The sequence below is a fragment of the Branchiostoma lanceolatum genome, chromosome 19, assembly GCF_035083965.1.
Source record: "Branchiostoma lanceolatum isolate klBraLanc5 chromosome 19, klBraLanc5.hap2, whole genome shotgun sequence".
Taxonomy (NCBI): domain Eukaryota; kingdom Metazoa; phylum Chordata; class Leptocardii; order Amphioxiformes; family Branchiostomatidae; genus Branchiostoma; species Branchiostoma lanceolatum.
The window spans coordinates 6,543,359-6,570,330 of record NC_089740.1 but is presented as its reverse complement, the minus strand read 5'-3'; the positions used below and the strand labels follow the sequence as shown (position 1 = coordinate 6,570,330).

Below are 26,972 nucleotides of genomic sequence, written 5' to 3'. Positions count from 1 at the left end.
CGTCGAGGCCGTGCGCGCTAACCCACTTGGGCGGGGGGGCATCACTCACAGCACCGTAGAGATACCGTAGAGCTCCCGGCCGTGTGGTTACCAGACTAGCTGGTATCTGCACATTAATTCATATTAATGATGCAGAAGACATCAAGTTTTTAACACGGAGTTAAAATCAACGCGGGACCCGGTAACAAATAGACATCGATGAAGATGTTAGAAACATTCAAGTTCTAAGCCATGGTCTTGAAAATGGACCTCACTTTACTAGCAATGATGTCACTTTAGCATCCATACGTACATCCATACGTACATAATAGGGTCTAAAATTACAAAAAAAACTAACTTAAAGGTTATTTTTGTGTATACGATAAAGTAGTCTGAAAATAACAGTCCTTTTTGGAGTGTTCTGTTGCTTCAATTTGCCTTTGTCCTGTCATAGAATGCAGGCATTCTAGAAAGTGTATCTGCCCTTTTTAGTAATGGCAAGCTTTACTTGCAAAGATTTTGTGCATTATTTTATCTTGCATACTATGTGTGAATGGTAATGACTATTAATGGTAGTGCAAAAGCTGTATAGAGAGAGGGAGGGAGGGAGAGCGCAGTGTGTCACAGGAGCCATCTTTGTTGAATATATTAATAAAGCACTTTGTTTGGAAGGACTTTGTCACCGCGTTATGTTGATCTGACAAGCCTATTGACTAACCACACGCACATTGTAATGGCCCTAATACTAGTGACTAGACACGTCACGTATTCAGCCTTCAATTTAACCCTTATATAGAAATTAGTGGAACAGGAAGGTTAAAAGCATACAATTTTTCATTCAATTACATTATGCAATTTCACCCGGGAAAACACACATTTCGATACGAAATGCGCTAGAAGTTGAGAAAAGTCGGTGGCCTGACTGTCCTCGAACAAAAAATCTATTCCAACGTCCGAATCCTGTATTCGAATATTCGACCATGACGCTGCCAGCACACGTGAAGTGCGTTCGAAAAATCTAAGCAAGCCCGTGTGATAAAAGTAGAAGACCGTGTGATAAAAGTGGAAGCCCACGTGATAACCAAAATTATATCATACCCGGGCAGCGATAACCTTGGATATGGGTGTTTGGACCGGTCCGTACTTTACGTATACGGCTTTCCTAGTTCGATTCGACAAAATGCCAAAGTACATACGAATGCATCAAAGGGATCTGACGTTAACGTTATAGTTACGAACACACAGACACAACTGACGGTAATACCCCCGCAGGAGATGACCCTCCTTCACGAAGGTAATAAATATTGCCATCCTTTATCTGACGTATGCCAATAAAATGTTACAATGCCTTTTTGTAGGAGAGTTGATCGTAGACTCTCGTCACGTCCTCTTGTCCAGTTACTGTCAGCTGAAGAGGATGGGACAGCTTGGACGAGTCCACTGGTAGGATCTGGTGGAGGGACTGCGCGAAGTACCGCTCTTTCTAGAAGGAACAACAAGGTATGATGTACCCCCTTTATGTAAACCTTTGAAACACAATTTTTTTCCAATTTCACGTAACTTATCCCTATATGGTAGGCTTAGGGCAGAGATCTTAATGAAAAACTGCTATTCAATTCAATGCAAGACCTATTCAATTCTCAATTTGAGTATGTTAGCCTAAAATCAAATCACGCCTCCTAGCGGCATTCGCTGCCGATTCTTCTCCTAGAAAGACTTGATAAAATCCTGGACAGCTGCAGTATGAAGTTGTGTTACACAAAAACAGGTAATCTAATAGTATCCATGCCATGTGGTAAAATCATCATTTATCCAATCACAAGTATGCAAATCAAGAGTGATCTGCATACATGTGACGACCTAGGTGCCACCTCTCACAGCCACCTACCGCCCTCCATGTCGGTTCTGCGGCGTCCACTCCCATGACTGCGGCCCACGTCGCCAGCCCTTCCTTCAGCCACACCCCGCCCCACCACACGGGCGTCACCAGGTTCCCGAACCACTACACCACATCACAACCCGTCAAATCACTGACTTTCAACTTGAAAGTAAGTAGTATAGTAAGAGGTAACTGTTTATCGTTTGAGTGGTGGCTCGGGTAAATAATCAGTGTTGTTATCATGCACATAGTCTAAAGTAAATATATTTGTAGATGCCGATGTATGTGATAAGAAAGAGTTTGTAGTTATAAATACGTGTATTGGGTTAAATTGTTTTTCAACTTAAAAGTAAGTAGTAGAATAAGAGGTAACTCCTTATTATTTGGGTGGTGGCTCAGGTAAAAGAATCAATTTGTGTTATCTTTCACACAGTCTAATGTAGACACATATGAAGATGCCAATGTATTTGATATGCAAGAAACTGTAGTGATAAATGCAAATACGTTTGTTTATAAATTTATGAAAAATAAAGTAGCAAAAGGGAGCCAATCTACAAAACAATGAATGTATAATTGAATGAATTAACATTGCGTATTTATGATTTTTTTTGTTTTCACTTATTGTATCTTTGATATGTGCTAAATAAACAATAACTGATTGATTGATTGATTGATTGACGAATAGATGAATGGATGAGTGAGTGAGTGAGTGAGTGAATAAAGAATGAATGAATGAAAAAAATCACCATGTGCGCTAGCTCATGGGCGATCATGGATGCCACTTCTTCTTTCTTCCACACAGGCGATTGTTTCGGTGTGTAGAGCAACCTGTTCTCGTGAGAAACGACGAGACCCCAATTCTCCATGGCAGGGACGCGCATTTGAGGAACGGCAACGATGTCTGGGAACCGAATGAGAGACAGAGAAAGAGAGAGACATTCAACATACTGAAGTATGAAGCTTTTTGAATATTTTGCTGTTTCTGTACCTTGCCGCTCATACTATTCAACCGGCATACATTTGAAAACTAAAGCATGCTCCGATTTGTCACTATTCTCGCCTCCTTTAGATTTCCAAAAGGTTTTTCGTTGCCTGTCCTTTGTGTGATGAAACTGGTGTCAAATATTCTCATTTTCCGGAATAGTACATTAACCGTTCGTGCTTGTACAAACTGGGGTACAGGAAAACATTGTCTTCTTTCCGATACTACATGTATTAAAATGTGTTCTAGTCAAAATGTGGGAAAACTTACCCAGTTTTGGTAGTGGATAAGCAATCTTGAAATTGTTCTCGTAATACACCAGAACACGCCTGGCGACGCTTAATGCGTAGTCTATCTCGCCAGCAGTCACGGCATTGCGTCGGGCCCATACTCTGATCTGTGAGGGATTTAACCGCCATTAACATTAATCCGACGGGTAACATAAATCCGCCACTTCGAAAACAGTGGGTTTGAGAGATCTGTAGCGCAGCACCCCCCAGGTATGCACAGCTTAGATGTACAGGAGTGCATTATACTGGGGGACGTTGGGTTGGAGATCTGTTTGGACGTATCTTTTCAGGGTGGCGGAATTATGTACCCTGGCGGAATAATGTTAGAAGATGTTAGAATCTTCTAAAAAACGGCTAACGGTACGCATCTTCTTCAGAACACGCACATACTGACATCTTTGTACTTTACTTGGATACAGCGTCATAGATATGCATCATGTCCTTTTTGAATAACTTCCTGTAGAGTTTTTCTCATGGTCAGCCTCCATTGAATAAAGAAAAAATCAAATCATTACATTAATTGTCATTTTCAAGCTGACCTCGCGACCGTAAGGATATAAAAAGCATGATGTTGTTTACCGTGACGTTACCATGGACACCAGCGATGCCCTCCTTGTAGCTGAAGTCAGCAATGACGAAAGCGATGAGATAGGTGGGCATGCGCAGTGTGGTGTAATAGTGGTCTGCCACCCAGCCTTCTGATCTGACTTCTGATTGGCTGAGATAATCATGGAAACACACGGGAAGAGAATGATTAAATTCATAAAGAATACATACATTTTCTGCCAAAAAAACATTGCTTCATCAATCGAGGAACTTAATTTTCATCAACGCTTTCATGTATTCTTTATCGCTTTGAAGTTTTGCGCATTGTTAATTTATAACCATTTCCGTATATATTACAACATTAGAATAGTGCATTATCTCACCGAATCGGCATGTTGCAGAGAGCCGTGTACTCTGATTGGTGGACGAGAGTGACGTCAAACGTTGCTTTCATTGCGGGTTCGTCGAAACACGGGAATGCCTTCCGAGCGTCCATGGGGGCGAACTGGGAGACAGCTAAATATCTGAAATGTATAGCACAGGTAGAAATGTAAACGTTGCATCTCTGTACATATGTAAATACATTACTTTTGGGACCCCATCTATAAGCAACGACACCTATAGCTGCAGTGCAAAGCTGACTGGTCAGAATTGCCCTTAGAAAGGTGACAGGCAGTCACCAGAACGTTGGATGAATAAAACACTTGGTTTTGTACAAAGAGTATATCTATCCAGTAACTTACCAACCTGATGAAACTATTGAAGTAGAAACTATAATGTGCAAATAATGTGCAAATCTATGGGGCCATTCGATTTACCTCAGTGGCACTGAGGTAAATCACAAAAAACTGTAATCAAAATCAATTTTTGGTGAGATGAACGATACAGAATATGCTTTAAAAACACGCTTCGTGTGGTAACTCCACAGGAAGTTGTGAGACCATCCCTTAGCTACATATCACCAAGTCCATCCCCGTCAAGTCCTTAATCACAGTTGTAGTGACGTTTTACACAAACACCGCATCCTGCGGTATAAGACAGAGACAGGTTCTAAACACCAAAGCTTCCCCAACAATGGTGTGAACGGATGCCAACAGACAACGGACATAGTTTCCCAATATAGCATTTAAAGGGAAATGCATGATGTATTGTTACCTTCGCCAAGAATGTTGTATTTTCGGTTGCGTCTGTGTGCTTATTTATGAACAGCATAATTAGAGAATGCCCGAGTGAATTGTCTTGATATTTGGCATGTATTAAAAGTAGGTCTTAATAAGACCTAAAAGGACTGAATTTTGGGCTTCCTAGAAGATTTCTAAGGTGCTGCAGCGCAACTTCCAGTTTTGATATCTCTTTTTTATGCCGTTCTTCTTGAGCTTTCTTGACCTGAAAATTCTGAACGAACAATGATTGGCATGTGATCGAATTTCAGTGGGAAATTGTCTTAACAGTTAACACTATTCAAGAAATTCAGTATGCTATAACTCTATGAAAGAATCCTTTGAAATAATAATGAGAAAAAATATGTACTGAATTGAATAAGACTGACATGTAACGTTGCTGTTTTTTTAAACATCATTTACTATTTTCTTCGCGTGTGCCTGTGATCAGCACTTAAAAAACAAAGACCGTAGTACTCTCTCTTATTATGAAATTCTTGAAATGAGAAACTCATGAGTGGCGAAATTAAGATGTATTCGACGTGTACTAATCCTTATCATGCGTAAACACGGGTGAGTCCAAACCGGAAAGAAGGTACATCTTGTCTAAGTAGTACTTTATCCTTCTTAAGGAGTTCACTTGGGTCACCGGGACAGAGCTGTGTGAAGCACGGCAGACATGCTTCCGTGGGGACCATGCATAAACGCTCTAAATTCCCGACGAATATCATTTCATCTCAGTGAAAACAATTACGTTCAGTGTACATCATCTATCCACAAACCCTTCTGGAAACCTCTTTGTTATAGTTTTTACATGCAATATTTCAACCAAGCCGCAAGAGGGTCCAAACCCACACTACATCTTTCTTACATAAAAATAATTCTGCCACCAAAGAAATCAAGACCATAGCTTGCCCATGACAAAAGATACAAAAACAGAAGTTCTGCTGCAGTACCAAATTAAGTCACACGGGGGGGACAAAAACAACCTTGACCTACGTCGTTCCAGTACCTACCCACAAACCGAATATCATTACAATACATAGAAATATCCAGAAACACAATCATACAGACAGACACAATCATACAGACAGACAAAGACGGGCACGCACAGACACGCCAAAAACAATACCTCAATTTTTCATGGAGGTAAAATGCAATAGGCCTTTTGTGTTATGACTTTCAACTGCTTGTAGTGCCTTCGTTTATATTTTGACCTTAGCGCAACAAATAAATACTCTTACAAACAATTAAGGCTAGGGTTTTAAAGCATCGGCCTATCAATGTAAGAAAAATCTTTGAAAAAAAAAAACGTTAAAAAGAAATACAACGTTTCTGTACGTACCTTCTATCGTTATGAGTTGCGTTAGCCGCGTAGAAACCACGATAAAATCCTCTCATGTCCCCAAGAAGGTCTCCTTGGAATTTCATCCCAATCACGTATCTCCGACCCGTTTCCAACGACTTCTTCGACTTCAAGACCAAGAATTCGTTCTTGGGAGAAAGGAACCAGTCCTCAAGGGTCAGACTCTCCCCTCGGAGCGTCTTTAAGAATACCGAGTTCGCTGTGATGTTCAACAGGTTGACATGGAGGAGAATATATCTCGTGGGTTCTAAACAATAGAGGGTGATTTCTACCGTCCCCGTAAACACAAAGTCTTCCAAGTTCGGCTTCAGTTCCAGACGGTAGTGTTGAGGAGCGAGGGATGTGGGTAGTCGCGGGCGGTGCCAGGGAGCGTCCACTCCCGAGGAGTCTGCTAGGATCTTCCGATGAACCAAACTCGCCACGATCACCGATATGAGAATGATGACAAGCACAAGAACTGCGACGTACGCAACCTTTTTTCTGGTGTTCCGGTCCCTATCCGACTTGTTTGTATGCATCTCCATCGTAGCAATGTCTGGACGGAATCGTCCTCTAGCGTGTGACGTCATCAGGGAGTCATTGAAGATCTCAAAGGGTAAAGTTCACTCAAATGGGTAGAAATTACACAGCGGTAATGGTGCCAAGTTAAGTAGGAGTAGTAAATTAACTCAATTAGTTTTGTAAAAACCTGATTGGTTACCGTTGCAGCACATTGCCCTGTTAACATGTACTTTTTTGCTACAACGAGTCAATGAGGTGATTGGACGGACACAAAAGAAGGTTGCGAATGACGTGCGTTTATGGTCAGAGCACGAAAAACCGGAAGTTCTGCTGCAGTACCATAGCCGCTAGGGGGCTTAAAATCTGATCATTTCGAGGTCCCGCAAATACCTAGCCACCTACCAAATATGAAGACAATCCATCCAGGCATTCTCAAAATATCGTGTTCACAGATACACACACACACACACACACACACACACACACACACACACGGACGCTGTACAAAATATAACCTTCTCGGCGAAGGTAATAATCACGCATGTTGTACATGTAAATCTAGACATAGGGTGCTATTTAGTCTTCTCTCAAGAAAGAAGGGAAATCACCCTAGCAGATGTATTTTAAACTGCAGCTTACAGCTTTGTCAATCAAGATTTGCGCTTTTGGAGATTCTATCTTGTGCGATTCGAATGTGTGCATGTTTCGAACTTTTAGAATTATATATTCGAGAGATCTGAACGTAACGATTTGTTCGACCTGCGCTTGAGTGCCAAACGTCGAGAGCAAGTTTACAATCAATGTAACAGGTCCGGCGTATCGTGGTGAAATATACAGACTTGATGTTCACCATTCAGGGCCTGAGGAATCGGTAACATTTCAGCGTGAAATCGCCAGGTGTCGCGACAATACCACCACAATGCAGCTTTTTCCACGGACTGGACTCATCTTTATTGTTGCTTTGACAGCATTGTTGTTGTTAGTCGATGGTAAGTGGAAATTTTACCCAACTTATTTTGGTGCAATTTTTTTACTTTTCTGATGATTCGTAATGACTATTTTGAATGCGTGAAATTTTCTTCTTTATGTACACTGTATGATTCACTGTGTGACTAAGCACAAATAATTTTTTTTGTCTTCTTTCAGGAGTTTCTTCAGCAGAATTCGAAGACAAGAAAAAGGAAGAAGGAATGTCGTAAGTCATTTTGTCGAAGTTGTGGTTATCTTCTACATGTATCGCAAACCCGTTTCTTCGAACATACATTAACATTTTGGCTACGCCTCAGTTTAGGAGGCATAGATGGATGACCGTGCCGTTACCATCATTGTGATGAATATTGATAATCATATTATCAATATTCAATAAAGAATTGTAATGAATATCAATATCAATAATATTCAATAAAGAATTGAATTGGATTTGAAATCATGTATATATATGTGTGTAACTTGATGCGAACAGAAATTACGTACATTACATTATTTGCAAATTGTCTCTTATGATTTATATTTGAAAACGTATGTTGTATCATGAATCTTGTTTTTCAAAGATTTTAAAAGAATGCTTGCATTTTTCATGCAGGCCGCGGGGTATATACGTTATGTACGTTAAATATGTGCAAATTGTCTCATGGTTTATATTTGAAAACTTGTTGTGTAATGATTCTTATATTTCAAAGATTTTAAAAGAATATTTGTATTTTTTCTTGCAGGGGGTGGGCTATTGCCGGCCTTGCATTCCTTGCGTGGTGGGTGCTGTTAGCGATTGTCGCCTTCGTGTGGATCAAATGTAAATGAAACATACGAAATAAACACAAAATGATATTTTACAACGTTTTTTCTTTAAAAAATAACCTTGTTTCATCTCACAAAGAAGTTTCAACGCTTCTTTAAGTTTAACGTATAACATTTTATTGTTTCAAAGCTTTGCGTCCTGATATAACCTTGTTTTGTTTATATATTACTACACTAGAATATTGTATTAGCCTATCGTATCGGCATGTTAATACGTTAGAGAGAGCCGTGTACTCTGATTGGTGGACGAGAGTGACGTCACGAGTGGATTTCATAGTGGGTTCGTCGAAACATGGCGTCCATGGGGGCGGACTGGGATACAGCTAAATACTTAAAAAGTGAAAGTTAAAAGTGTAAGTGATCTCGATCCAGTTTAGCTCAATAAAGAAGATACTCTTCCACTGGTCATGACAGTGAAGACAGACACTATGTACAGTATCTACAGGTACATTGTACCGGGGAAATTCCCTCGACAAGTACAACTAGAGTTCCATGACCTCATACCTTCTCCAAATGGTTTTAACCTTTATGAATTATGAGTGTTTCTCATTGATTATGCAAAGGAGGTCCTAATTGGCATAATCTGTACTCAACTATGTTCACCTTTCCAAATGCCACAAGTAGTAGGAAATTGCCGTTATTTACTAATATGGAATTATAATGATTTATAGTAAAGTATAGAAATTGATCATGACTTCGTTTGAAAACAAGACCACAGCATGTCCAGGACCAAAGATACGAAAACGGAAGTTCTGCTGCACTACCAAGGTTGACCACCAGGATGCTCCAAATCTAACTTGACCATCGGGTTCACAACACCTACAAACATACCAATTATAATGGTAATCCGTCCAGAGGTTCGTAAGATATTCCGAAGGACACGAACGCAAGCACGCACGCATACAGAGTAAAAACTATACCTCCGTTTTTCATTGAGGTAATCAGGTGTGAACCTATGAGACCATCACTGAGGTAAATCACTAAAACCTGTGATAGAATTCAATTATTGGTGAGATGAACCCTATGGATGAACACTACTTTATGAGAGGTATAAAGGAGGCTATATGCATCAGGGCACTCCAGCCATCACTCAACAGAGACAGTGGACGTTATAAACTTCCTGGCACGTTTGACCAATTACTGACGTCACGTATCCGTAAATGCACGTGTCAATAAAGTCACGTGTCTGTAACTCTCGCGAGTTTACGTTCGTCAGTGATTGGTCAATATTGATCCTGCAGAAGGCGACAGTGGTCGTCGAAAATTCGATCCGTGAATACCTTAGTGTTGGAAGAAAGTTTAGCATTGTATAATATGCTATGGAATATGCTTAAGAAATAGGCTTCGAACAGAGACAATGCAGGACGTTTTGAGACCATCCCTTAGCTACACATTACCAAGTCCATCCCCGTCAAGTCCTTAATCACAGTTGTAGTGACGTTTTACACAAACACCGCATCCTGCGGTATAAGACAGAGACGGCTTCTAAACACCAAACCTTCTCCAACAATGGTGTGAACAGATGCCAAGAGACAACGGACGTAGTTGCCTAATATATAGCATTCAAACTTCAAAGGAAAATAGCTATACGTTATGTTTTGTTTTCTCTAGTGTCGTCCTACTTGCTCTTCTGACCAAACAATGACTGGCGTAAGATCAATTTAATGGTGAAAAATTGTCTTTGCTTTGTGTATTGAGTGTCTAACTCGATAAAAGGATATTTCATTAAAATTAGGCATTAAGTATGTAGATATATCATATCAAGAATGACGACTATATATATGTATATATAAACATATGGCCTCCGTCGGTCAGTATTGACCATGGTAAAATCCTAAATCACAACAGCCCTACAGCATCGACTATGGCTAAACAGCCCTATACGAGAATGGCCGTCTCTGCCACATAAATCACATCTGTAAGCTGACTCAGTTCTGTTGCAAAGCTCTTTTCTGCAGATCCGCTTTTCTTCTGCGCTATGCATCAGTCTGACTTCGACTATCACTGCTTATTCATAACTGGCCTCTCGTTTCTTTACGTGTGGTTGCAATCTTTATATTTTTTTTTACACAAAGACTATAGTACTCTCTTTATGATGTATGTATATATATTGAAATGGTGAAATCATGAGAAGCCGAATAGAGTTGTAGCCTTATCCTTATGCGTAAACACGAGTGAATTCTAACCAGAAAGAAGGTACGTCTTGTCTTGTCTTAGTAATACTGTCACTTGTGTCACAGGAACAGAGCTTTGTGAAGCACGGCAGACATGATTTCGTAGGGACCATCCAATACGGACAACATACCCAAAGAATATCATTTCATTTAAGTGAAACAATTACGTACAGTGTATATCATCTATCCACACATCCGTCAGGAAACCTTGTTACTTTTTTTACATGCAATATTTGAAACAAGCTGCTAGGGGGCCCAAACCTAAAATACGCCTCTTTCTTACATCAACGTCTATCTGCCACAAAAAAAATCAAGATCATAGTATGTCCAGGACAAAAGATACAAAAACCGGAAGTTCTGCTGCACTACAAAGGTCACACACCAGGGGGCCTAAAATGGACACTGCTTCTTTGCAACACCTACCCGTGTACCAAATGTTATTACAATTTTTTGAGAGGTTTGGTAGTTATACTGACCACAAATATCCGTAAACACTCTGACACACACACACACAAACACCTTGACCTTATTTAGTGACCATCCATTATAAAAGGGAGGGTGTAGTCTCGCAAACTCCGGTGTGTGGCGCAGCGAAAGTCGGTGTGTCTCGCTTTGTACCTGTCGGCCACGGTAGGTACGATTCGAATGTGTGCATGTTTCGGATGTTTAGAATGATTCGAGCGTTCTGAACGTAGCGGTTTGTTCGACCTGCACTTGAGTGCCAAACGTCGAGCAAGAACAAGTTTACAATCGTAGTGTAAGCTTGTAACCGGCTTGACGTATCGTGGAGAAATATATAGTCTTCACGTTCACCATTCCAGGCTACAGGAATCAGTAACAGTTCAGCGTAAAGTCGCCAGGTGTCGCGACAATACCACCACCATGCGGCTTCTTCGACGGACTGGACTCATCTTTGTTGTTGTTTTGACAGCATTGTTGTTGCTAATCGATGGTAAGTGGAAATTTTACCCAAACTATTTTGCTACAAGTCTGTCTTTTTAGTACAGTGTATATATTCACAATGTAACGAAAATGATACTCTATAATAAGGCTGAATTTTTGGGTGTCGCATCTTTCAGGAGTTTCTGCAGGCGACTTAACAAAAGGTGAAGGCAAGAAAAGGAGAGAAAGAGGAGGAATGCCGTAAGTTCTTGCACTTAGGTTTTTTCTTCTACGTGTATCACAGCCGTTTCTTCGGACATACGTTAACATTTTGGCTACGCCTCGGTAGCGAAGGTATATACGGATTTTACGTGTCATGAATTTCACGTCTTTACAACCAAGAGGATTTATTGAATTGATGACATTCCTAATATATTAAATCTTAAAATCTAAACAACTGGGGGATGTTATGAATATATATAAGACAACAAGACAATTACATACATGTGCATTAATATGGATATGAAATCATTACCAACCGTATGTATGCAACCTCCATTTACATTAATCCACCGGGTTACATACATCCACCACTTCAAAAAATAGTGGGTTTGAGAGATCTCTAGTGCAGCACCCACAGGCATGCACAGTTTAGATATACAGGTGTGCGTTACACTGGGGGACGTTGGGTTGGAGATCTGTCTTGACGTATCTTTTCAGGGTGGCGAATTTATGTACTCTGGTGGAATTATGTACTTTGGTGGTGGTTAGTAGATGTGTATTTGTTTAATTTGAATTGATGTATATAGAAGTTAGGCACGTTACATTATTTGCAAATTGTCTCACGACTTATGATATTATATTTGAAACTAATGTTTTATTATGATTCTTGTATTTCGAATATTTTGATAAAAGGATATCTGTATTTTTCTTGCAGGTCGTGGGCTATAGGCGCCATTGTTGTGACGTGTGTATTTGTGGTGGCTGCCATCGCCGTGTGGATCAAATGTTTCCGGAACAGAAACGCCGGCAATGCCGCTCAGAACCAGGGAGAGAAAGATGGACTGGTGAAGGACGAAAAATAAAACATCTGTGAAATAGACTTCACGCTTGTTTTTGTACCTTCACCTAGAAGGTTATGTTTTCGTCAGCGTTCGTGTGTGTGTGTGTGTGTGTGTGTGTGTGAGAGAGAGAGAGAGAGAGAGAGAGAGAGAGAGAGAGAGAACACGATAACTCAAGAATGCCTGGATGGATTGTCTTCATATTTGGTATGTGTGTAGGTCTTCTGAAGACCCCAAAATATTCGATTTTGGGGCTCCTAGCGGCTTGCTAGTAGCAGCACACACATGACTTCTACTCGGAAAGGTAAACGTCATTTGGCAAAGGTATGAGGTCGTCGAACTTAAGTTTACATATATTTTCAATCTTCCAGTCCTGTCATACAAACGACAATGGCACGTCGTATCTTCCGACTTCAATGGATGAAAAATGACAAAATGCCGCCTTTGTTAGCGCTCTCTATGTGATTTTCAAGTTCAACCCTCTTGAATATCGTCACCAACGAAGTCTTCCTGTATGTACATTTTGTCAGGGTGTGTAACGATGTTTTTTGCCAAACTTTTCTGACATGAAGCTTAAGTGTTGACATAAACACCCCACCCTTCCGGAACTGCAGAAGACTTCGGTCACTTATTGATACGTACAGTCACGAGACAAGCCCAGGTAACTACAGGACGGTGATCCCAGGGCATCCACCTGTATGAATTAAGGGACAATTCGTTAACTATAAGAGGGGAGGGTGGATTAACTTTATAAATCATTGACAATCTTTGTAATCTTTCTTTCTTAGATAAGTGATATTTCACCGTGACTTTTCTTCAACGTGAATTCTAATTGCATTTTTTGCAATGACAAATCATTACATTTTGCGATGATTTTTGTATACATTTTGCGACCCTTCTAGGATAACATATATCGACTTCTCCCTTTAAAAAGGAGAACTGTTGTCGACCTTGTACCCGACGCTTAAGCTCCGTGGTCATTCACTTGCGTTGGCGGGAAAACTTTGCACCCCTACCGAGTCAACACTTTCGGGGAGGCGTGGCGATATCAAACTACCGACGCTATCTTTTATAAAGGACACTTTCCCAGACTTCAGTCAGACCCACAGCACTCCGAGCGACGCTCAGCAAAAAGAAGAAATGTCGACAACAAGCATGGCTCGCTTCCTCTTTGTATTACTTCCCTTTGCCATGATATGCGGTAAGTGCATTCCAATATTTCCGTAAAAAAATGTTAGAACAAGCTGCTACGAGAGGGATTCAAAAAGAAACGTATTTTGTATCATAGAAGGGTCATATTTGTATGAATCGAGTTGAAATTTGGCGCAAATGTAAAGGAACGTCTCTTCTTGAGAATGAAAGAACTCGATGTGTTGGGCAGATTTATACCAGCGACGGAGTTGATTTTAAAGCGTTGGAAGCTTGTCGGAGGCAAACAGCAGTTAAGGAAAGTTCAATTAGCAGTAAAATATGACCCATTTACACTTATTGTAGGAAACTGAAACTGCACATGTATCAAATTGCATATCTCTTTAAGCCACATGCTTATTTTCATTTCTGAACTCCTATCAGTTGTTCTTTCTTCGTACCTAGACTGGGGTGACATATGAGTTGAAATCAGAGCGGGCATCTGGGTCCTGAATATGCGCTATGTTGATAAACTGTTTCTGTAGACTACTGTCCCATATGGTCAGAGAAATATAACTAAGCACACTTCTGAATCTGAATCGTGATACGCGTAATATCTGTGTCAAGTTTTATTTCTCTTAATTGATGGAAAAGTGGTCTACTGAAAGGTCTTCAATCAACACATCACGCATTCGCCTATGTATTCAACTAGCTCTGATACCAGACATCACTCTATCCTAGCAGCTGTAAAAGAGGAACTGTAAGGAGTTCAGAAATCAAGTCATCATACGGGTGTAATTTAAGGCTCTTAAAGTAATTGTAAACGGCTAATGTCTGCCTTGTCTTTGCCTCCGACAAGCTTCCAAGGGTGTAGTCAAATTGTTCTTTTACATTTGTGCCAAATTTCAACTTATTTCATTCAAAAACAAACCCGCATTAATACAACATGCTTTTCTTTTTGAACCCCCCTCGTAGATTTGTTACTTATTGACTATCATTAGAATAGCTTCCCTATAGCTACAAAGTTGCGTGTATACCTCGTTCAATTTTTCATCGCCACTGATAATTGCTGTACAGCATACCTAAGTAGGCTATGTCGAATCAAAATAAGAATAGCAGATGATAGGACATATGTACAGTATAGACAAGTTCAGTGCACAAGAAATTTACCGCTAGCTTTGCAACGTCTAAACCAAAGAGGATAAAAAAAACCTCCATGGTCTTAATCTACTGGTACGATGATAGGGCATTTTTGTTTCATCTTTGAAAATTCATCCCCAAAATTTTGTTCAGTTAAGTTTTCCATCGGCTAAAGCAAGGTGTGGGTATTTGTTGCGACGTCACCACGTCACATGGTTGAAGTGTTTAATTAAGCCTAATTTGCATTCGTCCGGACATGACCCCTGTGCATCACACTGCAAAAGTAGCCTTCGCTATCCAAGGCTTTTGCAGAATAAAATATCGTCTTTGTAGCTAGTCTCATAGTTAGTATTATGGGGTCTGTGTTTGTTTGTCTTGGTGTGTGTCCGCAGTGAAGTTTGTAGAGTGACAGGATGTGAGGGAAAGATGGTGTAACCAGAGATTTGCAGGATGGACTTAGCTCTAGGTTGCAAAGTGGTATATGCAGAAAAATCCATAGACAGAATTAGTGATAAATTCACAATGATTAGTAAAACCTGAAATTTATACACAAAAAAACAACAACAACATGTCAGATCCTTGATTCCTTAGTTTGTTCTTGTGCCATATTTTTTGGACCCTCATGATGATTTGGGCCCTTCTCCACATCTGCTTCGAGTCTTGGTGACCTCAAAACTACGAAGGCCCACAGCGACATAAACCCTACTCAGTGTGCGGACATCGCGGAAGAAAGTTTCCAAACGTTAGCAAGTAAATGTTGATATTCTATTTCCGCAGGAGCGCTGGCTGGCACGTGCCCGGTGAACCACGATCCGCCCTACCCGCTCTCCTGCCCACAGCCGGGAGACCCGGCCGATGCCATCGCCTGCTGCTACGACTCGAGCCGGGTACCGCAGACATACTGCTGCAACCCTGGTGACATCCTCACGGGCCTGGCGTGAGTCTACATTTTTGGCGAGGCCTCAGGGGCGGAGCCTTTTATATATACAGTAATGGGATTGGTTGCAAGATATTCTAAAAAGGCCACGTTTTACCTTGTCAGCTTCTATCTATTTCCACATTTTATCTATTCATCCTCTATCCTCTATTTATTGCTTTGGCTGAAACATACAACCATGAACAAGGAAGGTTGCCCAACCGTTGCTATTGTCAAGGGCTAACGTAGCGCTACCAATTATGGTACAATTTATTCAACACACCATTATGCAAATGAGGTACTCATTAGCATCATTTACATACAGGTGTACTCAACTTTCCTAAAGGTACCTACACCTCAAATATGACATCCGTAGCATTTACCGTAAGGGAAATACAAGTTTCTCATGAATTATGCAAATAAGGTAATCATAATCATAATTCAGGAAATATAATTAAGTTCTGCAATAGGTTACTTAACATCACGAGGGCGAAGTCTGTGAGCTCTAATTTCTTCAATGCAGTTGGGGGAAATTTGTTTGTTTTTTGTCTCTTCCAGAGGTTGGGTCATTGCAGTTATCGTGATAGTGTGTGTGCTGTTCTTCGGCGGTATCGTGCTGTGCATCTGCTGTTGCTGTTCCTGCTGTTTCCTCGCCCAGCGGCGCCAACAGTCGCAATATCCGTAACACAGCCAATACTTGAAAAAAAAACGGCATTTGCTAGCAAATGCAGAATATTTCTCTCGCCATCTTTTCCATTTAAGTGTTTCCCATTCGTTGCAACACCTACCTGCAGTGCCTCCTTGCAGATGAGGCGGTACTGCAGTTGGTTTCAAAGATCCTGATTGTATTCAAACGCAATGGTAGTCAGACTGTTACCACCAATAGTTTATATTTTTGTTTTGCTCAAATCTACATTGTTTGATATGGAAAATCATATTTTCATTAGAATATACAAATCATAGAATTTCTTGATGTTAGGTCAACAGTAGGAGAAAGCTGCTAAATTTTGTTACTCAAATGTAGTACTGTCATTCTAAACATCTAAATAAAGATGCACCCATTAGAAAAATCATACTTTTCTTGTACAGTGTATTTCATTGCTAAGAGTATCGTACAATGGCAACACAGGTACATGTATGGACAATTTCTACCAGAGCTGTATGACATATTCAGATGAAATAAGGGTTTTGAAAATAGTTGACAAATATTCAGAGAATTCCACAAATTTATCTATGGAATCTGTGGAATGTTGATCATCATTTAAAAGTGGCTTTTAAATGAAAACGAGTCGGCCAATTTAAGCTCATTGTTACACATTTTGTAGACCTCGAAAGGTGTGGTGGGTTCTTAGAGGTGTGGCTGTCCCAAAACACGGCACCTCCATTTAACGTCCTATCCGAGGGACGTCCCTAACCGAAGCTAGGTACCCATTTACACCTGAGTGAAGTGAGGAAATTTGTGTTAACGTCAGGCCGGGTGCATGTCCAGACATGTCTGGGGCAGCCCGGGATTGAACTCGGGTCCCCTTGTTTGACAGCCGAATGTTCTAACCATTAATTACGTCACACGACGCCACACGACGCCATGGAAATACTTTTTATTGCCTACCTTGTTCAAATTGTTCATATTTCATTCCCATCTTTGTTAATGTATCAGACTACTTGAAAATTCTCAGCATAAAACATGTACGACGGCCTACGATGAATGACGACGAATTTTCTGACATGTAGTGTTGATATATACGCCCCACCCTTCCGGAGGCCTGCCTTAACAAGAGCAGAAGACTTAAGGCATCTTAAGGTCACCGACATCACATACCACTGCCCCTCCCCTTTCCAGTCACAAGACAAGGCCAGGTAACTACAGGTGAGCCCAGGAGGGGAGAGGAGGATAAGAGGGGAGGGTGGATTAGTTTTAAAAATCATCTTAAATTATGATATTTTTTCCTAGATAAGTGATATTCCACCGTGACTTTTCTTCCACATGACGTATAATTGCATTTTTTTTAAAGTGACAAATTCATACATTTTTCGATCATTTTTTCAAACATTTTCCGACCCTACTAGGATAGCATACAGCGACTTCTCCCTTTAAAAAGAGAACTGTTGCAGTCGGCTAGACTTTGTACCGGAAGGTTACGCTACGTGGTCAGTCATTGCGTTGGCGGTGTGAAACTTTGCACCCCAACCGAGTCAACAACTCCGAGGAGGCGTGGCGATATAAAACTGCCTGCCTACAAAGAACACCTTCCCAGACTTGACCAGACCCACAGCACTCTTTACGCTTATAATACGAAGAAGAAATGGCGAGGACAAACATGGCAAACTTCCTCTTTGTATTACTTCCCTTTGCCATGATGTATGGTAAGTGCATTCCAATACTTCCGTAAAAAATGTTAGAACAAGTTGCTAGATTTGTTGCTCATTGACTATCTTTACAATAGCAAGGTAGTTGGCTCCCTATATCTACAAAGTTGCGTTATACCTCGTATAATTGTTCTAGATGATCGTATAGGAAAATTCCTGCCGTGACTTATCATCAATTGCTGTACAGCATACTATAGTAGGTTATTTCGAGTTACGACCAATATGGCGAATGCGTGTGTGTACGCCACTAAAGGTATATGCACAGAATAGACCAGTTCAGTATACCATGGATATATATACCACCAGATTTTCAACGTCTCAACCTATTCTGAATCAATGTAGTAACTAAGAGGTCATTTTGTTTCTTCTAATCTTTATAGAAATCATGACGTCTTGCCCCCAAATTTTGTTCAGTTAAGTTTTCCATTGGCAAACGCAAGGTGCGGATGTTTGTTGTGACGTCACCACGTCACAAGGTTTAAGTGTTTGCCTAATCTGCATACGTCCGGACATAACCTCTGTAGATCTCACTACAAAAGTAGCCTTCGCTATCCAAGGCTTTTGCAGGAAAAAATATCGTTTTTGTAGCTATAGCATCATAGCTAGTATTGTTGTTGGACTGTGTATGTTTGTCTCGCTGTGTGTCTGCAGTTATTTGAATTTGTAGAGTGACAGGATGTGAGGCGGAGGATAGTGTAGCCGGACATTTGCAGGATGGACTTGGCCATAGATCAAAGTTGTATACATGTAGTCATAAAATGCATAGACCGACTTATTGATACATTCACAATGATTGATAAAACAAGAAAGTTTAACATTAAAAAAGCAACAACAATAGATTAGATTTTTGATTCCTTATTTTGTTCTTCTGCCGGTGTTTCATATTTTGGACTCTCATGGTGATTTGGGCATCTGCTCCACATCTGCTTGGAATCTGCGTGACCTCAAAACTACGAAGGCCCACAGTGACATAAACCGTAGGAACACCAGAAGAAAGTTTCACATTTAGGAAGTAAATGTTGATATTCTTTTTCCGCAGGAGCGCTAGCTCAGTTCACGTGCCCGGCGGACCACGATCCGCCCTACCCGCTCTTCTGTCCACAGCCGGGAGACCCGCCCAACGCCACCGCCTGCTGCTACGACTCCGGCCGGATACCTCAGACGTACTGCTGCAACCCTGGTGACATCCTCGCGGGCCTGGCGTGAGTCTACATTTTTATCTTTTTACAGGTTTGCGGTAGAAAAACCTGTGTTATTTTTGCTGGTGACTGTGGGTGCCGCCATCTTGTTTGTCTGTGGATGCCATTTTGTTCATGTTTGTTTTGTCTATTATTTGGTTATTGCCTCGGATGAAATAAACAAACATGAAACAGCCATGGTTGCCCAAGAACTAGCTTATTGCTATTGCCAAGGGCTAACATTCAGCGAAAAAGCAATTTTTACACAATCAATTAGTTACAAGGTAAAAAAATGCATTCGAAATGTGTACAAATGTGTAAAGGAATAATTTGATTTTACTTCACCCGAATGTAGTGAAGAATTGTGTCTGTGTGTGTGTGTGTTTCTGCACTGCATTTTATGTATGTTCTGCAAGAGGTCACTTGCCAGCAAGAGGGTGAAGTCTGCTATCCCTGTTTTCTTCATTGTACTTAGAGGATGATTTTTCTTATGTCTCTTGCAGGGGTTGGGTCATTGCGGTTATTGTGGTGGTGTTTTTGCTGTTCTTCGGTAGTATCCTGCTGTGCATCTGCTGTTGCTGTAGCTGCTGTCTCCTCGCCCAACGCCGCCAACAGTCGCAATACGTTGTCATCACTCCGTAGAAAATAGAGGAAAAAATGGCATTTGCTAGCGAACGCAGAATATTTCCCTCCTCATCCTTGCCACAAGTGTTGCAGTGCCTCCTTGCAGATGAGCTGGTACTGCAGTCAGTTTTTAGCAAGTGGCAGGACAGAGCTGGAGGGGCTGGTCACCATATATATGAAAAAGATCCTGATTACATCCAAATGCAATATTAGTCAGACTGTTACTGCCAATAGTTGATATTTTTGTCTTGCTCAACATCTACATTGTTTTATATGGAAAATGATATTTTCATTAGAATATATACATGTAAGTCACAGAGTTTAATATTGTGAGGTCACTTAGACAGTGTTATAACGTTAGTTGCTAGATTTTGTTACACAAATGTAGTACTGCCATTCTAAACATTCATAAATAAAGATGCACCCATTAGAAAAATCAAACTTTGTTATATTTCATTTTTGGGAGAATCCTACAATGAAAACACATACAGCTACAGAGAATACCTGATATGGACTAGATTGTACATGTACATATGTTCTGAATATTTCAGGGTTTCAAATGCAAGAATCATCAAATAGTTCATATTTCATCCCCATGTTCGATCACAACTGGATGTTATGTTATGCAAATACATTGAAGACATTCAAATAATGATGATATCCAACAATTTCTCAAACACATGTCACTGGCGTCAGGTCATTTGATAGTTGCAATATTACATCCTCTCTACTACTTCTATTCTAGAGTACAATTCTATTTGAAAACTATGCATATATAAAAAAGTCACAAATGTCTCAACACTATGATTTCATCAAATGTTTTCTCTACTGCTATACTACATGTATAGTGATATCAAATTCATTACAATCAATATGCTGTGAAAGCTTGAAATTTTCCATGCTTTTACATGCAATTCATAAGATAGTACATCTTTTGTAATCATTATTTCACTAAACATATGAAACACATACTTGACAAAAGGTTACAGTTTACAACTCATCAAAAAGGTCATCGGGGTCAAGGTCACCTGACCTGTTGGACCTGCCAGATGATTGGCGGCTGGGAATTCTGGGTACTCCTGAGGGAGAGGACCTATCTCCAGATCTGAAAAATGTAAAAGAATAAATTTATGAAAATTATAAGCTTGATTATTCACAGAGAAGAATTTTCATCTACATGTACTTCATAATTTCTTTTCCTACATGAAGAAGATGATTTTTTTTCTTGTGCACATCTGTGGTTATACAGCATAACTCAATATGATATTGCTATGATATTTGGTATGATATCAGGTCTTGAATAGCGACTAGAAATGAATAGATTTGGACCCCTACATTCAGTATTTTGCTGTTGCCTCATTATCTGAATTTCCAACTGGATTCCAATATCTTCTGTCGAGTTCTAGTTTGGGTTATATATATACAAGACAGGACTAAAAATTTGTCTGTGAAACTACATGTGTTAATATAAAGAACAATGCATACAAACTAGTGACATGTTGCTACACAGTTGGTACACTATTACTTACAGGCTTCTCTGTGAGGTTCCCTTTGGAATGGTTGGCCTGGCAACTCCTTTGTCTCTTTTAGGAGCGGGATCTCTTCTTCTCCTCCTGAAATATACATGATAGATACATCAGAAGCCCAGTAATAAATATATATAGAAATGTATAATACAACACAGTTTATTGCGTATCACCTGAGGTACTAGCTGTAGGTCAGATGGCCCATAGGCCAGAGGGCCATCCGACCCGCGGGAGGGCTGGGATTGAGAGTGATGCAGAATACACCATGTTGTATACTTCTAATGTCATACCCACCCGAGAAAACACAAATTTCAATGTGAAATATGCCAGGAGTTGAGAAAATTATGTGTCCTCAAAGAAACCATTGTGTTCACATCAATTCCTTTGTCAGAATCCCGTGTTCAAATTTTCAACAGTGGTAAATGTAAAGCCCATTTGAAGTGGATCATGATATTATCAAAAATTATTCTATGGAAGCTTGTGTGATACAATAAGAAGCTTAAGAGATACCATAAAATTAGCATCAGTCATCATGGCCCACTCTAGGAATGACATAATATTATACATGTTTATATCTTCATTCAGGTATTCAATACAGATGCAGAATGTACATGTACATTGTAACTTCCTTGATGACAAAAATGGTTAGAGTTCAAAGGTTAACTTTCACCTCTTAGTAGCGGGTTCAAGGTCAGCCCCTTCTTCATCTTCTCCTCCCAGTTCAAGGTCAAGGTCACCGCCAGCCCCTGCCGTGTTCTTCCACACCTTCCTCCGCGGCCGTTCCTCGTCTGTCGTGTCGCCGTCGTCTTCGCTGTCAGGGTTCTTGTCTGTGTCATTGTCGCCTGAGTCTGAAGGGGCATCTCGTTTTTTGGTCTGGCTGACTTTCCTGGTAAAAAACACTAAAACCATTGAAATATCTGGAAACTATTTGGGAGGTAAAAGAAAGTTCACAAAATTCACTTGATGTTTGAAATTTACAATTAAAGTAGCCTGAATGGTAGGTAAGCCTTATTACCTTCGCAAAGAAGGTTATGTTTTTGGTAGCATTCGTGTCTCTGTCTGTCGACACTACATTGTATAACTTGAGAATGCCTTGTCAGTGGATTGTCTTGATATTTGGCATGTGGGTAGGTCTTTATGAGGCCTCAAAATGATTGTATTTTTGGCCCCCTAGCAGCTTTCTATGGTACAGCAGCAGAACTTCTGGTTTTGAAATCTTGTGCTATGTTTACAATTTTTGGTTGGTAAAATACAACATGTAGGTCCTGTGGTGGCTTGAATTGGAAATAAGTGACAGAAGTGGGCCCTCTAGTTCTAGACGTATTGAAACCATGGCCACTGAAAAAGACAACTGGAAAAAAATTCTGTAAGATTTCTGGCAATCTTCAAAATGTTAAAGTTGAAATACCTGGATTGTTGTGTAGTTCCCATTTCTCGCGCCTGCGCCAGCTCGTCTTTCAACTGACGGATTTTGGCCTTCTTGTCGTTGACGACAACGACAAACTTGGCGTACAGGTCTCGTTCCATTTCTTCCTTCTGCGCCACATACTTTTCCAGCCTCTACAATAACAGCATAGGGAAACAAATTGACAGGTGAGGAATCTTTCCACAAAAATAGGTTACAGTGTTTTACTAATACTATTTGCACAAAATGAATGATGAAACTTGAGAACTGATCTAGTTGCTTGATTTATCTTTTAATATGTTACCTTTCAAATGAGTGTGTAAACTTCTCTGAATCCTTGATTCTATGGGTAGAGATCCCAATTGTAGTCTGTTGGGATCTCTACCACAATCTTTGTTGTTGTTGCTCACCTTGTACGTACGTTGTTGTGCCTAGTGGCACAAAGGGCAACAAATTTTCTTGCTGATTCTGTAGCAGGGTATATTTTTACTGTTAGCTAGCCCTTCCCCTTCAATGGGCTTGAAGCACTTTTTTGAACAAGGGACCCCCGTTTTATGTTACTTGAGAAAGACGGGTGCAGCCCCAACCAACAGGACCTTCCCTGATTATATTCTCCCTCAGCTACTAGTACCAACTGATTGGAACCAGGAGCTCAACTGTGAGGCTCACTTAGCTACAGCTACCAGTTGAGCTACAGGGACATCCCTTTCCCATAATCTTTACCCTGACATAACTTTCTGATTCAAAAATTTCTTCTTTTTTTCACATTCAGACCGTATTCCATATAGCAGACTTTGGAGACCTCTTTGGTTTTCTGATTACTGCTACTACTAGTGTTAGCACTGTAGCAGTGGGGATCAACCTCCACTAACTGACCAGTCTAACTGGTCCGGATCTTTTAGCCCAGTGGTTCGCGCGTTGAATTCCCAAGCCGTGCGGATCGGGATTGGCGCGGGTTCTAATCCTGGGAGCGGCGTACTTGCCTCTTTGGGTTTTTAAAGTGGTTCCCACCGGCCCTGTGAGTAACGATCAGATCACACAGGCATGTCTTACTCTGAGACTCGGGACGAGTCTAGAAAGAAAAGGGGAAGTAGTGTAGCAGTGGGGATCACTAACTGACCAGTCTAACTGGTCTGGATCTTTTAGCCTAGTGGTTAGCGCGTTGATTTCCCAAGCCGTGCAGATCGGGATTGGCACGGGGTCTAATCCCGGGAACGGCATACTCGCCCCTTTGGGTTTTTACAGCACTAATCTCACACTTTTTCCAACAAGACCTTCCCACCTCCAGTGCCTTCGTTCTCTCCCCAGACAGTCTGTCCTTTTCCTTCTGTACGTCTGAGATGGTGTGTTTCAGTTCCTCCACCTTCCCCAGGGCGTGGTCAAATATCTGCTGCATGGCCTCGCCAGGACTCACAGCCTCACGCAGTTTTATACTGCCCAACTGGAACTGGAACAACAACAACAAACAGGTAAATAACAACATTTATGCCATACCTGGGTCAGGATAACGTTCGATACTGGTGTTTCAGACCGGTCTGTGTTTAGAAAATACAACATGGAGTATTCTGTATCACTCAAGTCAGATAGCCCAAAGGCCAAAAAATTAAAGGTGATCCGACCCGTGAGAGGGCTGGGACCTAGGGTGATGCGGAATACACTGTATTGTATTTCATTTATGTCATATCCACCTGAGAAAACACACATTTCAATGCGAAACAAGTCAAGAGTTGAGAAAATTTGGTGTCTTCAAGCCAAAAATTTTAACAACAGCTATTCCAATGTCCGAATTCGTTACTCAAATTTTCGACAGCGCATGCGAAGTGTGTTTGAATTATTCAATGGAGGCCCATGGGATACAAGCACTAGAACCTGTTGGAAACAAAATACAGACCGTTTGGACACCCGTACTGAATATTATTGCGGCCCAAAGTATGAAATAAACATTCTGTACTGTCTCAAATTGTAACAAACAGATTTAACAAAACAACCATCTGTCCTTGTGGACATCTAAATATGGTCAGAGTGACACTCCATCTATATCCAGCATTAGAAAAAGAAGCTTCTTTAACTCTCTCCATGTTTAGATAGCCTTCTGGCACGGAATTTGTGTTTATAACAATATCAAGCAGGAGGGAGAGGGTTAAAGATTTGCTCTAGAAGTCCTGTTGACATCACAACAAACAAACAAGAACTAAATAACTAGATAACAAGATTTTTTACCAACATATACTTTTCAACCTGTAGTGATGACCTCCCCAGCATCAAACTTGCTGGAGCTGAAAATGTCAAACACATGTATCCAAACTATCATTCGTAGCTCTGGGACAATGACAGCACATGTAATCAAACTAATTATGCCTGCAAAGAAGAAAGGCACATGTATTCTAACAAGACAGTAAACGTTGCACTTGCACTTTTCAGCAATTGTATGGTTAGGACTATAGGAGTTGTAAAATGATGTAGCTTAACACTAATAACAGTATTAATTTGCACTTTCTACTGTCTAGTCCAAGCGGGTTATTTGAAATATGAAGTTACACACAGACACTTACCCTGACTTTTTCTGATGGTATGTACTTCTTCCAAGAGAACTGTAACACACAACAACATTTTTAAAAATTACAGAAATTAAAATCCAAAGCCAAATGTTACCACTGTAGCACAGTACCCGAGTTCCAGGGCTAAATCCAAACAAGGTAACATGCCCTGCACCCCCATGCCCTTACCATACACCCCCTTACCCTGGGGAGCAGATCCTCTGACAAGCATATTAATAAAATTCAGATTGACCATGGATGCTACTTAAGGTGGTCACATGTGGCAACAGTGACAACAGTGATCTTTCTGACAGTAATTTTGCCCCTCAGAGAGCCTTATCAATTATTAGAATGCCCCATTCTCTAAAACTCCACCCCCTTTAACACCATTTTTCCCTAGAAAACCCCCGCTGACCTACCTGTCTGCATGTGACATCCTCCTCCTGAATCTCCACAGAGTAGTGGAAGGTGATGTCACCCATATTTTCCCGCGTCAGCGCCCTCACGCTCTCCGCAACGAACATCTCGAACTCCATCCCGGACTCGTCCGCCATCTCCTGCATGTCGTCTCCGTCAACTGCAAATTGTCAACAAACAAGATGGAAAGTGATAAACAAAATTAATGTACAAATAAGCTGTTGTTTTTTAAGGCTTTTACTTCTTTTCTCATAATCATCACATAAACTTTGCACATGTAATAGCTTCTCTTTGAAACCCTTAGCTTCAAGAGAAAATGTTGTAGAAGATACCCTTTCCATTTGTATTTATACATTTGTACAATGTGTTTTGAAATTTTTCACTGGGCTCGTGCATTCATGGTAAGGTAAAGGTAAAGCAGTCATCCTCAACTGAGTTGAAGCATGATGCTTTTTCAAGTTAAGCTATAGTAGTAGTGCAATGTGACTTTGCTATGGCTCGCGTTTTTGGTCAAGCACACCAGGTCACCCCTGCTCTTCTTGATAAGTGTGATTGGTTCTTTTGAGTGCATCTGCTCTAGGTTTGACGCTTGAGGCTTACAGATAGAGCAGAGGCTTATGTCTGAAGCTCCCTCATACACCAGACTGCTGGCTTTACGTCACCATCCGAAATGACAACATGTCCGAGCTGGGGCCGACCCTAGAATTGAACTCCGGCCCACAGATCCACAGAATTTGATCCAGATGGCCAAGCAGTAGAGTTGCATTACCGCTTGGGCCACAGGGACATAAACTTCCATTCTTTTCCCCCTTCAGTTCTGTAAGAAACGGTCTTCCAGGGTTACTACAACAGCCATTCGCTAGTTGGGCGACCCTGGCTGTTCATGTAACAAGGTGTTCATGCCGAACCAATAAAGAAATAAAGAAATGTATCCCTCACCATGTCCAGTCCATGCTGTCAGTCCGTCACACAGGGTGAGCTGGAATCCTTCCCTGCCATTCTGGACCACATTGGTCAGCAGGTAGAAGGTCTGGCCTCCTGCCTGCAGTTTACACAGAGTTCTCATGGGGGCGCTGCAACATTAGATCAGAAATCAAATGTTATACTGTTGATGCAGAAA

At 40.8% G+C, this 26,972-nt stretch overlaps 5 protein-coding genes and 2 long non-coding RNA genes across 7 annotated transcripts; 4 read left to right on the top strand and 3 right to left on the bottom strand.

The window, feature by feature from the left end:
- Positions 1-1,280: 1,280 nt before the first annotated feature.
- LOC136425772 (aminopeptidase N-like) lies at positions 1,281-2,755 on the bottom strand. Its single transcript, XM_066414719.1, has 3 exons — positions 2,605-2,755; positions 1,868-1,981; positions 1,281-1,462 (listed from the first exon to the last, which is right to left on the bottom strand). The coding sequence occupies exons 1-3, from the start codon at positions 2,737-2,739 to the stop codon at positions 1,319-1,321; spliced, it is 393 nt and encodes a 130-aa protein (XP_066270816.1). The 5' UTR covers positions 2,740-2,755; the 3' UTR covers positions 1,281-1,318.
- Positions 2,756-3,430: 675 nt separating this feature from the next.
- LOC136425915 (aminopeptidase N-like) lies at positions 3,431-6,726 on the bottom strand. Its single transcript, XM_066414840.1, has 4 exons — positions 6,182-6,726; positions 4,060-4,200; positions 3,710-3,848; positions 3,431-3,439 (listed from the first exon to the last, which is right to left on the bottom strand). Exons 1-4 carry the CDS (start codon positions 6,724-6,726, stop codon positions 3,431-3,433), a joined length of 834 nt encoding a protein of 277 aa, XP_066270937.1.
- Positions 6,727-7,514: 788 nt separating this feature from the next.
- LOC136425774 (uncharacterized) lies at positions 7,515-8,527 on the top strand. Its single transcript, XR_010754126.1, has 3 exons — positions 7,515-7,692; positions 7,850-7,898; positions 8,416-8,527. It is a non-coding gene; the product is annotated as an uncharacterized lncRNA (long non-coding RNA).
- A 2,626-nt stretch (positions 8,528-11,153) lies between these two features.
- On the top strand, positions 11,154-12,655 carry LOC136425790 (uncharacterized). The gene is made up of 2 exons (XR_010754131.1): positions 11,154-11,814; positions 12,491-12,655. It is a non-coding gene; the product is annotated as an uncharacterized lncRNA (long non-coding RNA).
- Positions 12,656-13,538: 883 nt separating this feature from the next.
- Positions 13,539-16,873, top strand: LOC136425388 (uncharacterized). Its single transcript, XM_066414239.1, has 3 exons — positions 13,539-13,815; positions 15,660-15,819; positions 16,357-16,873. The coding sequence occupies exons 1-3, from the start codon at positions 13,755-13,757 to the stop codon at positions 16,481-16,483; spliced, it is 348 nt and encodes a 115-aa protein (XP_066270336.1). The 5' UTR covers positions 13,539-13,754; the 3' UTR covers positions 16,484-16,873.
- Positions 16,874-18,039: 1,166 nt separating this feature from the next.
- LOC136425387 (uncharacterized) lies at positions 18,040-20,408 on the top strand. The gene is made up of 3 exons (XM_066414238.1): positions 18,040-18,162; positions 19,205-19,367; positions 19,847-20,408. Exons 1-3 carry the CDS (start codon positions 18,102-18,104, stop codon positions 19,983-19,985), a joined length of 363 nt encoding a protein of 120 aa, XP_066270335.1. The 5' UTR covers positions 18,040-18,101; the 3' UTR covers positions 19,986-20,408.
- Positions 20,395-26,929, bottom strand: LOC136425386 (DNA repair protein XRCC4-like). Its single transcript, XM_066414237.1, has 7 exons — positions 26,792-26,929; positions 25,855-26,012; positions 25,451-25,489; positions 24,181-24,345; positions 22,902-23,053; positions 21,497-22,379; positions 20,395-21,072 (listed from the first exon to the last, which is right to left on the bottom strand). Exons 1-6 carry the CDS (start codon positions 26,916-26,918, stop codon positions 22,160-22,162), a joined length of 861 nt encoding a protein of 286 aa, XP_066270334.1. The 5' UTR covers positions 26,919-26,929; the 3' UTR covers positions 20,395-21,072; positions 21,497-22,159.
- Positions 26,930-26,972: the final 43 nt, after the last annotated feature.